This window comes from Rhinoraja longicauda, chromosome 8 (assembly GCF_053455715.1).
Source record: "Rhinoraja longicauda isolate Sanriku21f chromosome 8, sRhiLon1.1, whole genome shotgun sequence".
In the NCBI taxonomy this organism is placed as follows: domain Eukaryota; kingdom Metazoa; phylum Chordata; class Chondrichthyes; order Rajiformes; family Arhynchobatidae; genus Rhinoraja; species Rhinoraja longicauda.
The window spans coordinates 26,506,099-26,522,819 of NC_135960.1; the positions used below are offsets into that span (position 1 = coordinate 26,506,099).

Here is a 16,721-nt window from a genome sequence, read left to right on the forward strand (position 1 = left end):
ACTGGCAGATGTAATTTAATTCATTATTTATGAACTACAAGATGCATCTTACAATTAAAATGACATTATTGTGTGCTAGCAACAAGGTCAATGCGATATTAGCATGCAAGATTTTAACTGGAATGATTCTTGAATTTAGTTTGCTAGAAAACAATTTTGGTGTGCTGTTCATCATTCGCCATCTAGTGGTACTGTAAAATAATCAGATCATAACACTCAGAGAAGGAAATAAGTAAATTAGGTCACTTTTCAGCAACATTATCAATGTAATGAAATTCTGACATACAGTCTTTCAAAACAGATAAATTCCATTGAAAATTGTTATTTGCATCCATTTCCTTTTCATGGGGCCGCATTTATCAATTTCACAGCATGTTACATTAATTGACTATTATATTTCCTGTTAATCAACGACACTATTAAGAATCTAAGGATGTAACAAAGAGAAAGGGGTGTGGTCTGTATAGCCACTCACATCTACTCTGTGATTTAATAAGATCATGACTGATTTGTGATCTCAGTTCCATCTTCCTATCTGATCAACAATATTTCTTGAGTCCCTTAGATCATTGACCCTATTGACCTTGGCCTTCAATACACACAATGTCACATTAGTTCTATGGGAAAGAAAATTCCAAAGTTCCAGTATATATCAAGTTTAGAAACTTCTCTCATCCTAATCTGAAATGGCAATCTCTAATCTGAATTTATGTTACATGGTGCCAGTCACTGCAAATCAGAAGAAGTATCCTGCAGCATCCATCCTCTCAGCATCTTATGTTTCAGTGACATTGTCTCTCATTCTTTCAAACTTCATATGGCACTCTAAATTCAATCTCTCCTCAAAGGCAAAGTTGTTTAATTTCAACAAGAGTTTAAGAAGTAAATACACTCCTCCTCATTCTGCATCTGTTTCCCTCCAACAAATCTAATTATCCCTTAAGATCAGTATCCTGAAAATTTAGAGTTAAATTTTATCTCTCCAGAGATGTTGCTAGTACTTACTCTCTTATGAGACACAGTGGCATTTGCCAAATTAAGGGGGGGGGGGGGGGGGGGAGAGAGAGAGAATACTTCATGAATTGCCATAAACTGTTAGTTGGGGAAAAGTATTTCAGCAGGTTTAAATGTCTATTACTGTTTCATCAGCATAATTTCCATGGAATCCAAGAGTTCCCAAATGGAAGCCTAGAAACTGAAGGTGTGGCTTCTTATGATTGCACTGGAAGGAATGCAGGCAAAAAGTAAAACTGTTGGCTCAAAATGAGTCGAGTTGAGTTTTGAATTATTTTGGGCCACCGATGAGTGATAATGTCCTGGAACTTGAACTTGGTGACTGCTGGAGTGATTCAAGTGGAGGTGAACAATGGATTGAAAAGAAATTGGATAAGTGCTGAAGGGAAGTAAGCTTAAAGAGCAGGACAATGATACTGTTCCAATCGCTTACAGAGAGATTACATGGATGAAATAGATAGCCTTCTCCTATGATATTGTAACTCCATGAGTTTAAGAATAAGCAACGATCAGTCGTATTATCAGGAGTCTCATTCAGACCATTGAATGGCGAAAAGGAACAATGCAGATGAAATGTGGACATCAAACAATTATAGAATTATATAGCACAGCAGAGAAACAATTCATGCCTGAACTGAAAATGAAAAATAAAAGGAAAGAACTGTAATTATGGACACCGAATTACCCAAAATATACTGGCATAGAGAAAGATTGAACACAGCTAAAGAGATAGAATTCTCAAATAGTGAGCTTTCTCGGATTCAATATATAAAAGAAAACGGATGACACTACTGTTCAAAAAAAATTGTTGCAAAGGGAAAAAAACTGGAGCAGGTAAACAAAAATTTGTGTGGGAGAACATCCAAGGCATTATGATTAAACAATAAGTTTTGAGATAAAGATTGAGAAATATATGGGTTGTTCAAAGTCTAAAGTAATAGACTGTCAAAAAACAACTCCAGAGTATGAATAAATGGTGAAAGAAAACTTCAAAGATGCAGAACCACAGAGGGGCAATATTTAAAGGGAAAATCAATAGAGATTGAGATAAATATATTGTACTGCAAAATTAGATCAAGGGACAATGGATAAATGATGTGAGGATCAAATTGATTTTTTTCAAATAAAACATGTGCTAAGGACATAATAAAAGAAGGAATTACAAAATGGAATTTGATGAGTTTGAGACAAAGAGTAAGATGAGGAAAGTTAGATGTAGGAATGAAAATATAAAGGAATATAGGGGACATAACTTACCAAAGAAGAATTGTTTTAGGTTTTCGTTTTAGAGATACAGCACTGAAACAGCCGCTTCTTTGAGAAAACCCACGCGGTCACGGGGACAATGTACAAACTCCATACAGACAGCACCCGTAGTCGGGATCAAACCCATGTCTCTGGCAACTCTACCACTGCACCACCATGCTGCCCAATTGTGATTGTGAGAGAGGGATTAAGAGATATTTTTAAATGACAGGAATACTGAATAAATATTTTCACTCTATGCTCACCATGAGGGTACCAAAGGGATATTGACAATTTTAGGCAAGAACTTAAGATAGGAAAAATTATTTAAAAGGTGCCAGCTTGGATTTCCAGGAGGAAGAACTTGTTAAACCAACTAAGTCAAGAGTCATATGTTGTTTTATTGTCATATGTCCCAAAAAGGAACAATGAAATTCTTACTTGCAGCAGCACAACAGATAGGTAAACATATTACTCTGTAAAATCCATACCAACAAAATTTTTTAGTATATATATTTTAAAAAGCAACCGGACAAATAAATAGACAACAGTAGTGCAAAATCTATATAGTTCGGAGCCTATTTGGAGGTTGGAGTGTTTAATAGCCGGATGGTTGTGGAAAAAAGCTGAATCCACGCATTAATTTCCTCCCGCCTAGACTACTGCAACTCCCTATACACTGGGATCAGCCAATCATCCCTGTCCTGCCTGCAATTGGTCCAAAACGCCACAGCGAGACTCCTGACGGGTACCCGTAAAAGGGACCACATCACCCCAATTCTGGCCTCTCTCCACTGGTTCCCAGTACAGTCCAGAATCAACTTCAAGCTCCTCCTATTCACATACAAAGACCTAAACGGGCTCCCCCCACCCCCCCCCCCCCCCCCCATATCAAAAATCTACTAACCCACCACTATCTCCAGGTCCCTCAGGTCGGCCGACTTGGGGCTACTGACTATCCCGCGGTCTAGGCTTAAGCTCAGGGGTGACCGCGCTTTTGCGGCTGCAGCTCCTAGACTGCGGAACAGCATCCCTCTCCTCATCAGAACTGCCCCCTCCATCGACTCCTTTAAGTCCAGGCTCAAAACCTATTTCTACTCCCTAGCGCTTGAGGCCCTCTGAGTGGGTGCTGTGAACTGTTTATGTATGTGCTGTTATGTTTGTCAATAGTCAATAGTCAATAGACAATAGGTGCAGGAGGAGGCCATTTGGCCCTTCGAGCCAGCACCGCCATTCAATGTGATCATGGCTGATCATTCTCAATCAGTACCCCATTCCTGCCTTCTCCCCATACCCCCTGACTCCACTATCCTTAAGAGCTCTACCTAGCTCTCTCTTTAATGCATTCAGAGAATTGGAATTCAGAAAGTTTTTCATTTATTCATTCATTCATTCCTTCATTCATTCATTCCTTCATTCATTCATTCATCCATTCATTCATTCCTTCATTCCTTCATTCCTTCATTCATTCATCCATCCCTTCATTCATTCCTTCAATCATTCATCCATCCCTTCATCCATCCCTTCATTCATTCATTCATTCATTCCTTCAATCCTTCATTCATTCATCCCTTCATCCATTCCATTCTTTCATTCATTCATTCATTCATCCATCCATTCATTCATTCATTCATTCATTCGTTCATTCATTCATTCATTCATTCATTCATTCATCCCTTCATTCATTAATTCCTTAATTCATTAATTCCTTCATTCATTTATTCCTTCATTCATTCATTCATTCCTTCATTCCTCCATCCCTTCATTCCTTCATTCATTTCTTCATTCCTCCATCCCTTCATTCATGCATTCATTCATTCATTCATTTATCCATCCCTTCATTCATTCATTCATCCATTTATTCATTCATTCATTCATCCATCCTTTCATCCATCCCTTCATTCATTCCTTCCTTCATTCATCCATTCATTCATTCATTCATTCATTCATTCATTCATTCATTCATTCATTCATTCCTTAATTCATTTATTCCTTCATTCATTTATTCCTTCATTCCTTCCTTCATTCATTCATTCATTCATTCATTCATTCCTTCATTCATGCCTTCATCCCTTCATCCATACATTCATTCATCAATCCATTCATCCATCCATCCATCCATTCATCCATCCGTCCATTCATTCATCCATCACACGCACCCTCCCGCAGATGCAGCCTTACCCGCACGTGGGAAATCTTCTGTTGCTGCTCGCACTTCATGCGCAGTACAGTGAACTTCCTCCTGGTGGCAGCGTCCATGGATGCCTTCAGCTTGCCCTTGCCCTTGTGTGCAATTGTATGTCCGTTCTTAGTACCTGAACTGATGTACAGCACTTTGGTCAACGTGGGTTGTTTTTAAATGTGCTATACAAATAAAATTGACTTGACTTGACTAGGTTCAAGAGAGTATTAGTTGACATACCAAATCTCCTCATGCTTCTGAGGAAGTAGCGGTTATTTAAAGAAGCAACAGAAGGCCAATGCAGTTTGCAGAGTAGACATAAATATTCAGAAGGCTATCAATAAAATGCCACAATGAAAATAATGGGTAGAATTACGACCAAAATTAAATTCTTACTTGCAGCAGCATAACAGATAGGTAAATATACTACTGTAAAATCCATACCAACAAAAAATGTCAGTATATATATTTTAAAAAGCAACCAGACAAATAAATGGACAACAGTAGTGCAAAATCTATATAGTGGTAAATATCAAAAACAATTTAATGTTCCGACAACTATTTTGGATTTAGAAACTAAAGGTTCAATGTTAAATTTTATCACTGTTGTCAATGTGGAGTCAGGTGAGTTAACCTAACAAAATGAGGGACTGTACCAAACTGTGTGAATGGGGAAAAAGCAATTTACATACAATATTATACATCTCATATATTCTAAGAAGGTTCATTATGATAGGAGGAAATTAGGTACTTATTTCTTGGATGGTAAGAAACTTAAAGGAGCAATATGGTTTAGCATTCAAAATGAATAACCTAAAGTATCAGGATAAAAATACTATAAATAATGCAAGTGAAGTCCTGTTTCATTTTCATTGAAATACAAAATGTATGGTCACAACATTAGATTTATATATAACTGAGGTAACACAGTACTTGAAGTACTGACAGTTCATGTTTCCAAACTACAAAAAGAATATTGAATTAAAGTAGAAAGTACAAAATCGACATGGTAACAAGGGTGTGACTGGAATTGAGAGCATGTATCAATCAGAAAAGTGTGGAAACAGATGGTGTTCTTGTTACATTTAAAATAAAAGACTAACAGAAGATCTGATTAAGATCTATAAAAAATATGAAATGAAATCATAAAGGTGGATGTGAAGTAAGTGTTTCTAATGGTATTGAGTTCAAAACAAGAGTGCAGATAAACAAGACAGCAATGTAATTAATTTTGGAAGAATTTCTTTACAGGAAGAATTATAAGAATAATGAACTTGAGGCCACCTGGAGTAATGAAATAGAAAGAATTAATGTATTTCTAGGGAAGATTTAGAGATTCACCTGGAAGAAGTGAATAAAAATAATAATTTTTATTCAACAGGACAATTTGAAAAGCATTAATTAGAATGGGAAGAGAGTATAAACACAAATAACTGCCAGTTGGCTGTATCATTTTCTTCTTTCAAGTTGAACCGAATCAGATATTTTGGAAAGAAAACATTAGTTCCTTGAGAAGTGTGTATATAAATTATGTGGCTCTATGATGTGAGTGCACAGATTTTCCAAGAAAAGTTGAAATGAACCAAAGACACAAGGTTTAAATTTAGTTTTATCATTGTCACATGTACTGCGGTACATTGAAAAGCTTTGTTTTGCATGTTATCCAAACAGATCAAATAGACTATACATAGATGCAATCAATTCAAACTCAAATATAATAGATAGAGCAAAGGGGAAGGTACAGAGTGCAAAATATAGTATTCAGCATCGAAGAGCATTGTAACGCATGAGTTCCTTAGAAAAGGGGGAAGAGGTGAATCGAACAGTACTCTAGCTTATGGAAGGACTATTTTGAAGCCTGATATTGGAGGGGAAGAAGCTTCCCTGAGTCTGGCGGTGCATAAAAGCATAGGAAGTTTTTCAAGTAGATGATCATGATATCTCCACGCAGCACTGACAAATCTGGCTTATTTCCTCTGATTAAGTATACCATACTTTTAGCACAAACTGTCCATGGGAGGAGCCAGCGCTGCCGTCGCAGCTGCGGCTTGCCTGCAGTCCGTCTGTCTTTTGTGTTTGTTGTTGTTTTTGTCTGAATTGTAGTTTTAATATGATGTAGTGTTGTATGTTATGTTTTGGGGGGGGGGGGGGGTGGGAGGGAACGGGAACTGTAACATTCTCTCTCCCGAACGGAGACGCGACCTTTGTTCTGTGTCGTGTCTCCGTTCCCGTTGTGGCCTACCATCGGCCATGCACCTGGGACCACCTGGGGCTCTGGTTTGCAGAGCTCACGGCCCGGACTCACCACCTGCGGCGCTGGCTGCCTGCGGATGCTGCGGGAACGGCTGCGACTCGTCTCCGGAGGCTCCGGCGCGGACCGCGTGGACGTCGGAAGCCCGCAGGCCCCTGGATGGGGGCCGACATCGGGAGCTCCGGCAGCGGCAGAGGTAGCGTGTTCGCCCGCCCCGAATCACGGGACTTGGGTCGGCCCGCCGCGGACCTTTCACCATCCGGCGCGGCCTGAAATAGGCCGCGGGATTTTTCACCGCCCAGCGGGGGCTTCAATATCGGGAGCCCCGACCGCCCCGACGTGGCAACTCCAACAGCCTGACCATGGGAGAAGACGGCAGGGGAAGAGAAAAAGACATTCTGGCCTTCCATCACAGTGAGGAGGGGCTGGAGGAGACTCACTGTGATGGATGTTTCTTTTTGTTTGGTGTTAGTTGTGATTGTATGTGTTATTGCATTTTTATTGATTAATCTTATTGGTCTTATTGTTCAACTGCGGGTAATGTTTCATTTCACTACACATTTATTTGTATGTGACAAATAAACGACTATTGACTATTGACTATTGATGGTGGACTTCAAAAGATCTGCACTGTCCATAAATTCTGGTGTGAGATATTATTTAGTCAGACATGGTCACCTTGAAAGTTGCTTCAGTCTTCTTTCTTCTAGCTGATATTGCTCCTCTCTCTTCCAGTATAATTGCATTCAAGGGGATGCTTATTAGGAATTCGGCATCCGACACCCAGAGCTTCTAAGTGTGTCCTTGGGGAAAAATAATTCCTATTGGTTTCAAACTTCCAGAGGCACATGCAGCTCAAACCAGGTTCAGCAAAAAGAAAATGGCTTTCAAAGAAAAACTTGGCAATTTCCAATCAAAATTTCCACTTGCTGCTAACTCCAGATTCAGGCATTTTGCCATTAGCAACACTTTTACTTTGTTCTGAGTATGATAAGAATGCAGTTCCATTGCCAGTCAGTTTGACACATAGTCTTCTCTTCCAGCTGTTGTATAGGCACCATAGCCCTATTTCAAGGAAGAACAGGGATGTTCTTGTGTGTTCAGGATAATATGAATCCCTATAAATAGTTACCCACCACTATGGCTCTGCCTGACGTCGGTCTCATCGGTGAAGCCTCAGCACCAGGATTCGAGTCACTGACCTGTCCACCACTCGGACTGGAAGCATCATCTGCCCCGACAGCTCCCAAGAGGGTGTACCTGTTCTCAAGAAGCACTTCCACCGATGTCTCCTGCACTAGTTTAATCCCCTTCCTTTCCGTCTCTAACCGTTGCACCTCTTGTACTCTTGAATCGCACCTCTTGTACTCTTGGATAAGAAAGTTAAGATATTAACTTTGTTAACGGCATCAGAGAATAATTTGCAAACTGATCTCAAAGTGCATTTTTAATGAATTACATTAAAAACTCAATTTTCTTCAATTTAATATAATCCTTTGCTCCCATCTAAAAATATCTTCTACCAAGCCAATGATGTTTTAATTCAGAAGATTCATTAATGATTCAAGAAGCCAATTAAGTCAAAATTACATTATGTATTATGTGTTTTTTCTGAAAATCTTCCATTTGTTAAATATATATATATTTTTTACCAGGCAGGTCAAGTCAATCCAACAGTGAAACTATTTGTAGTGAACCTCTATGGACCAACTCATACTCTTGAATTGATGCCTCCAGAGAGCTTCAAATCCAAGTAAGATTCAGTTCACAATCACCCTCATTTTATAGTTTTGAGAAGATTGAGATCGACTAGTCTAGTTACAGAATTTGCAGAGAACATACCACATGAATCTGGATTACAGCTGAATGATTATTTTGGGTTTCGGATTCCAGTATAGAACAATCACACAATGAACCAACCTTCCATTCTTTTTTCTTAAATTTCCCATATTTTTTCTACTGGAGCACATCGTCCACTCATTACATTAGTGAATCTATTAATATTAATGAGATGGGAGGTGGCATTTGTACATTGATAATGATATTGTCATGCAAAAGTTTAATCAAATTTGCTTAATCCATTCTCTTACTTTCCATTATAGATCCAGCAATAATTGTAATATATCCAATATTTCATCTTGGCATCAGAAGGTCAAGATGTTGCGACAAACCTTGAATATGAAACTGTTTGACAATTGTAAATATTGGCCTCACTGTTGAGGTTGACACGTTGACAGAATATCATAGGAGCCTGCATCCGAGCCACTGCAGTTGATTTAAAGATTCATGCCATTCAGTCATCAAAGTACACTGAAAAGATTAGCTACTGAGATTAACCTGCTTCACAGCTTCAGGTTACTAGACAGCGGTGTGTGCTGGCTGTTAGGGGATAAAGGGACAACCACGGTTTCCTTTCCTGAAATGATTGTGACCTTACTGATTAAGCTCACTGTCACATTGGTACAAATGCTGCCTCCCATGAATATACTGCAATATGTCAAACTGAATAGCACGTATAAAGCCTGCTGCTGTGCACTCAGCAACCTACAGTTTTCTAATGTTGAGATGCATCAAAATAGGGGCTCAATAGTCGAAAATCACATGATGATTTATTCCTGGTGAAGACTTTTTCACATTATTACTTTAATCGGGGTCTTTTATCATTTGACGTACTAAACTGCTAGATCTATTTCATGCTGTCACATTCAATGATATTAATGCGTAAGTTAATAAGACAGTATATATCAATTCTGAGATTACATTTCTTTTCAACCAGAGAATATTATATCACAATGGTAAAGTGGGTCAGCAGCACCAAGACGGTGGTAAACTGGTTGAACAGACCTCAAAATGTCTCCATTCTTACCACGTGTGAAATAACAACTGGGGCTTGTTCTAAGGTAGGACATTCTGCTGGCTCATAACCTCATGATCTGAAATGCAGTTGAATTCCAGAACACCTTAAAGGACACTTAGAATCAACATACAAATTTGAAAGTAAATAAAAGTAATCAATTTTAGTTTCAACAGTTAAAAGTTTTATCTATCAAACATTGTTGAGGTTTTTTTTTATTTGACAAAGTTGTTGAGAATTAGACTATTACATGCTGGAGCTTCTGAATAATTTAGAGTTCAAAATTAGTGTGATTTATTAAACATGTAGGAATACCACTCTACTTCTTATACATAGGGTTTAACTTAGCTTTGTATGCTTCCCCAGAATATGAATGTTATCTTTACTGTAATTAAACATATTCTGCTGACCCTTGCCTCTGGAAACAAGAATTGTTTTATTGCAAAGTTTTTTTAGCCAATTCTCTTGCCTCTTACTTTGCGCCAGAATTTCTGAGTCTGCCAAAAGGGATTGCTGGGGAGGAAATTGGGTCTGCATCTGTGGGTGGGTGAGCCATTCCTCAGTGCAATAATGGTGCATTGTCCTGCTCCCAGCTCAGTCCAGAGGTAGCAGACTAATGTGAAGCTGTTAAATAGCCCCAATAGTTTGGTAGCATTCAACGAGGTACCACGATGAGTTGTTGTTCATCACTCGTTCTCAAGTTAGACCATGACATCTTGTTTATGCTGTTGCGATGGGAACAGAGGTAGCTTATTAGACCAATATAGGCTTGGCAGTTCCTTCACATAGGTAACAAAGGTGTAGGTAGGGTCACTGTGGCATCAATGGTTTTTGAATTTTGAAATTCTCTTTTCTTGTTTGCTTCCACCATTCATATTGTGAGTGTGTAAAATGGAGCTAAGAGCCTAAATCGTGGCAGACAAAACAAGATCTAAGCATTGTCTGCTGACATCAAGAACGTATTTATGAAAATGGCCGGTCCCAAGCTACAATAAGACAATTTAAAGTAAAGATACAAAACACATGCACATCTCATGACCATTTACAAAGCCAAGTGACATATTATTAGACATCCTTCCAGAGAGATAATGGATTGCTTCTCCATGCCTCTTTCATTTTATTCCTTTTGTTTTACCATTTTAGAAACATGAAGCACTCTCAGAAGTCTGGCTTTCCAGACAGGTAAGTAGAACGTTTGTAGGAAAAAAACTGCAGATACTGGTTAAAATTGAAGGTAGACACAAAATGCTGGAGTAACTCAGCGGGTCATGCAGCATCTCGGGAGAGAAGGAATGGATGACGTTTCGGGTCGAGACCCTTCTTCAGACTGAACATTTGACTAAGAAAATTCAGCAAAAAACTAGTTAATGTGAATGAATTTATCATTTTTTTATAAAAGATATGTTAAATATTAACTAGTGATGTGGCACCTGGTAACAAATGTGTGTTCTTCTTATGGGAACAGAGGAAATGCTAGATAAGATCAAGCTCAAATCTAGTTTTCCCTCTCATATCCTACATCGTATTGTTCAGTGATAATAGACTTGTTAAAATTCATAAATATCAATGTCTATCAATTAATCTACATGGTGGGAAATCACCATGATATGTAGCTGTGGGTTCAAGTTCACCTGTGTTCTGCTAAGCATGTATCAAATGACTTATGTATTGTATAATTATTCATATATACTATTTCTGAAAAGATAGCTAAGAAATGATAGTACAAGGTTGCAAGTTGTGGGAGATTAGGGCCTGGATGGAGAAAATGAAATTTCAGCCTTTGTTGAGTAAATCGGGAATCAGATGTATAATAGGGTCTGGTGGGACTTGGTCAGGGACCAGGCTGTACATTGGGTACAAGGGGAATGATAGTCAGGGAGTCAAGTGTATATTGGATAGGTCAGGGTCAGCAGAAAGGTAAGATCAAGAAATAGGTGCAGTGAAACACTTGAGCATCCCAAGAATTTGGGGGAAGTATTTTACTGATCTTCAGGCCACAGATTGACCTGTAAGACTACTAGTGATGCATGCACTAGGCCAAAGTGCTCCAAGTTCACCCCATGATATTCCAAAAAGGAGAGCTATAATGGAAAAGGCATTATCCCACACATCTCTGACATGATTTGCCTAATTTGACCTATATATTCCAAATTAACTTGAAATTCTATTGCATGGCGTTAAGAAAACAAACGCTGTAGATTTAATCTGTAGGTCTACAGCCTATAGTCTATGAAGGATAAGGCTATTTGCTGTGGGTAAAAGTTTGCAACCAGAAATTAGCTCCCAATTTCACAACTGCTTTTTTCTTGCACTGAATGGAACGTAAATAGCTGGCTCATTTACTTTTTTAAAATCCAGTAATAACAATTGAAACTAACCCCCATGTATTAGTCTTTCTCTGAGATATACAATTAACCCAGTCTGCAGATTATTTTATTTAACTCTAATACTTTATACATTATTTGAAAACTAATTTTCCAATGTCTTTTCCATGTAGCATTGTACATTTAAAAGCCGCTGAATTTGGATTCCCATGTATTTTCAGATGTTGGTAGATCAAATACTTCTGGAGCTCCTCTCCTGAGCCAAATAGAATTGAATACTGGCAACTAAACCTGTGCCTTTTAAAATAAAGCAAACATGTTTAAGAATCTTGCCAAATTATAAGAAGAATTTCACCACTTATGGTTGTCAAGCACCACAGCCAGACTATTTTAATGTTAGTGAAAATTGTATCAACACTGTAAAGTAATACAGTGATATCATGTTATTTACTGTACAGAAAGTTGAACTCTATGGAAAGCTAATAAACGAGCAGTTTATTCAGCGCCTTACAATTAGTTAATCTGTCAAATCACTTCGGAAAAACAAGTCTGAGTGATCTTCCAAATATGTCGATTCCCATTTTTGTTTTTCATTCCATAAGAATTTGTTGAGATTAATTTGTGGATTAAAACATGCAAAAATAATGAAGTCTAATTAAAGGTCCCATCATAGTGAGAATTTATTTCGAGCTTAGAGCCATATATGTAGAAACAAGGAACTGCAGATGCTGGTTTACAAAAAGAAAGACACAAAGCACTGAAGTAACTCAGTTGGTCAGGCAGCATCTCTGGAGAACATGGATAGGTAACATTTTGGGTCGGGACCCCTCTTCAGACTGATTGTAGGGGGGCTGGGTGGGGAGTTGGAAGTGCAGGACAAGGCCTGGCAATGATGAAGTAAGGGAGCTTTTTGATCAGCAGGTGGTTGTACCAAAGGACCAAACCAAGGTAGAAAGGTAGAAAGTGTGAGACAAAAGGATTGAAGAGTTGAAAATTGTGAAGCTAGAGGAAGGAATAACTTTGGAGTAAAAAAAGAGCACTCTTCCTTTAGAAGACCTAATTGTAGACAAATAAACTAGATAAAATTCATAGTTATAGAATGAACTATGAATTGCTTTTGTAGAGCTTTATCTATTTACAAGTATTCTTAGGAGAAACTTGCAGATTTATGGAGGACTTCAGCAAACATTCACCAATCTATGGTTAGTCTTAAAGGAAAACATATTACCACTCTGAATGTGGAATGCACAATGAATAAATTTAAATCACAATTCCAGCAGGTAAAAGCATTTGGGGCTCTGAGAAAAGGAAAGATATTCACTCTTTCTCCATTTATATTGTTCAGAAGACATTTGTGAAAGGTCCAGCCTTGCTAAAGTTGAATAGTAGTTACATTTCTGGTAGGACTGAAAAATCATAAGACTAATAAAACGAAGTTCTATAAAATCTATTAATGTTTCTTTCAAATTTAGGCTAGGTATTCTTGTAGAGGTGTTTAAAATCATGAGGGGTACAGAGAGCGGTGAGCAGGCTACTGGTACAGCTGGTGCTTTGCAGTGCCAGAGACTGAGTTTTAATCCTGACCTCGGGTGCTATTTATGTGGAGTTGGCACGTTCTCCTTGTGACCGTGTGGGTTTCGTCTGGATGCTCTGGTTGCCTCCCACATCCCAAGGATGTACAAGTTTGTATGTTAATTAGCCTTGAAAATCGCCCCTAATGGGTCAGGAATTGATGAGAAAGAAATATAAAATAGATGGTGTGAATGCACAATGAGTTTTTTACCCCGAGTAAAAGAATCGAACCAGAGGATATAGGTTTAAGGGGAGAGGTGAAAGATTTAATAGAAACCTGGGAAATAACTTTTTCACACAGAGGGTGTTGAGTATATGAAACAAGCTGCTGGAGGAAGAAGATGAGGTAGGTACTATAATAACATTTAAAAGACATTTGGACTTGGATAGGAAAGGGTTTTTAGAATTATATGGGTCAAATGTGGGCAGTAGATGAGTCATCTTGATCAGCATGAACAAGTTGGAACGAATAGCTTGTTTCCAAGTTGTACAACTCTGGGTATTGATTATCGTTTAACTTTATCTATTTTATTATCTGTCTTTGGGACTTGGAAAGGAAGCATTCTCTTTTTACCAAGAAATAGGGGGCCCTACTTCAGACTTCAGAGTATAGAATGCTTCTTTTAAAGTAACATACATGATGCTCAAAATGCCTCTAACTGTACTCATCCAGTGACATGTCATTTCCTTGAGAAATCTAACTCTTTGATCATAATAACATTTTCTGTGAGAACAAAAAGAACAGTGACCGAACAGGTCAGGAGTGTTCACTTGAGACTAGACGACTTGAATTTTTAAGTTCAATTGGTTTTCTAATGATGATGCTGTTGATGTTTTTTTTAGAACGAGGAACCAGTATTCTCAAAGGATGGTAGCAAGTTTTTTATGACTGTTCCTGTAAAACAAGGTGGTCGTGGAGAATTCCATCACATAGCAATGTTCACTCTTCAGGTAAGTTAGAGTGAATTGTGCTTTATCGATAAAAACAGTTTTTGTTATTCAGAAGACAGCCCCAAATATGAGTGATAAGAATCCAGATGGTACTACTTTTTGTCTGTCAAATGAACCTCATTTAAATTAATTAACTACAAAAGATGTTACATTCTTGGAATACTAATTATTTCCACATTTGTTCTTGTAAACATTCCAAGTTTTGATTGATGGTGGTTAGAAGATAAATTGAAATAATTACTCGTCAACACAGAAAAAAATCCTGCAATTGGCCATTTATTTAATTGAAGGAGTATAATCTGTAGGAATGATCTTGTTTTTGCTTGCATCAAACTTGCAGAAAATTTGACGTTATTGTGGATGATCAGATTTTACAAGCACAAAGTAATTCTTCTGAAATCTTGCTGTAATTTTTTTGCATTTAAGGCAAGGCCAGCGTTTATTGCTCATTTCTAATTTCTATTGAGATGAGCTACTTTCTTTAACTAGGGTCTATATAGTATAGCTGTAGCCACTTTGTTGCTCAGTGGTAGATTTTAGACTTTTTACCAAGAGAAATGGAAGGATTGGAGATGACCGTCTGAATAATATATGATTAGGAGAGGATCTTGGAGGTTATGATGTACCTATATGTCTATAGATGGGACAAGCCATAGGTTTAGGCGGTACTGTTGAAGATGTTTTGGGAAGTTACCAAGGAGTATCTTATGGAGAGACATACTGCTGTCATAGTATGGTAGGAGAGGAGAGTGTGAACATTTTTTAAGGTGGAAGATGGGAATGTCACTTAATTGTGCTGATTATTTCTGGTTGGTCCTGAGGTTCTTATGTATTTCTGGAACTGCCCTAAATCAAAAAAATGAAGAGTATTCCATGACATTCCAAACTTGAATTGTGAGATGGTCATAAGGTGTTAGGATGTCAGGAAGTGGGTCGCAGATTATCTTGCCTCTGACCTTCTGTCGATAGGCATGGATCCATTTAGGTTTCTGGTCAATGATGAAATTAGTTGATGACTAATTGTGGGATTATGGCAATTGTAATGGCACCAATTGTGTTCAAGATGGTCATGGCCAGGAACATATTTAGTATGTGTCACCTGCTACAGGTAACATCACTGTTGTCTAGATGCAGTTTGGTTTTGCATATGCAGTTGTATCATGAACTTAAGACTATCACAATGGTATTGTCAGACATTGTATTAGACATTGGTCTTATTGTGAAGGCAGAACTTGATCTCAAAATGAGCTGCATGGAGGTCATTACTATCAATACTGTTGTAAACATATGCATGTGGCTCTGATGGATGTGAGGATCCTCAGCATCTTCTCCAATGGCAACCAAAATAATTTATAATAATTTTTAACCATTCGGCAGCTTGGAATACATATGAACATATGGTGGAAGGTATTGTTGATCATCAACAGTTTGATTGAGGGTTACTTTCGAGCCCTAGCAGAATCAGCTTTATCTGCTTTACTACCCTGTGTAGTTTTGACGATCACACCATGTAGTTCACATTTCTTTAACTCCACTTAGGATGTAGCACAAAATTAGGTTGGCAGTAAATTGGTTTGATGTTCAGTTCAATGTACAGTTGAAGTGTTATGCTTTTTAATATTGCTGTACAAGTCTTACCTTACTGAAATAGATAGGTAGGACTAGACGCTCATGGCCTGCTTGGAAATATAGAATACGAAAAGAAGAGGAACCACCATTAAACCTCAAGACCATGATCTCAAGATCAAGTTCTATCGTATCGCATCCTAGTAAAATTCACAAAATCCACAGTTACAGATGCCCACATAGTAATAGACTATTTAGATCTTCACCCACAAGATCTATGTTATTAATTTCCGTTGAAAACGTTTGTGGACTCTCAGAAGCAAACAATGTGTGCATGGAGCAATCAGGTTTTTGATTAAAATATGCTGTGCAGCACATAAAAGTGATGTGCCACACAGAATTTATAATCCACCAACTTGAATAACCATTATCTCTATACACCATAATTTTCATGTAATATCAAAAATGTGGGCCAAACTCTCCTTTCCCTTCATATCCATGTGCTTGCCTAAAATCCTTTTAACCTCCACCATATCTGCCTCCACCACCATCCCTCATAGCATGTTTCAGGCACCCACTCCTCTGTAAAGAAACTTGCTCTGCACATCTCCTTTAAATTTTGTCTCTCTCACGTTAAAACTATGCCCTCTAGTCTTTGATGTTTCCACCCTCAGAAAAAGACTGACTATCTATCAAATCCATGTCTCTCATAATTTTATATGCTACTTTCATTTCTGCACTGGTATGAACAAGAATAAATCA

The 16,721-nt window shown here is 38.0% G+C and overlaps 1 protein-coding gene across 5 annotated transcripts in view; it reads left to right on the forward strand.

Annotated features, from left to right (window-relative positions):
- Window positions 1-16,721, forward strand: part of dpp10 (dipeptidyl peptidase like 10) — a 1,117,462-nt gene that overhangs the window by 1,028,667 nt on the left and 72,074 nt on the right. For all 5 annotated transcript variants that reach the window (XM_078403450.1, XM_078403449.1, XM_078403451.1 and 2 more), the window contains exons 10-13: window positions 8,348-8,445; window positions 9,469-9,592; window positions 10,690-10,728; window positions 14,286-14,393. In XM_078403450.1, coding sequence (XP_078259576.1) covers window positions 8,348-8,445; window positions 9,469-9,592; window positions 10,690-10,728; window positions 14,286-14,393 — 369 coding nt within the window. The remainder of the gene's footprint in view (window positions 1-8,347; window positions 8,446-9,468; window positions 9,593-10,689; window positions 10,729-14,285; window positions 14,394-16,721) is intronic.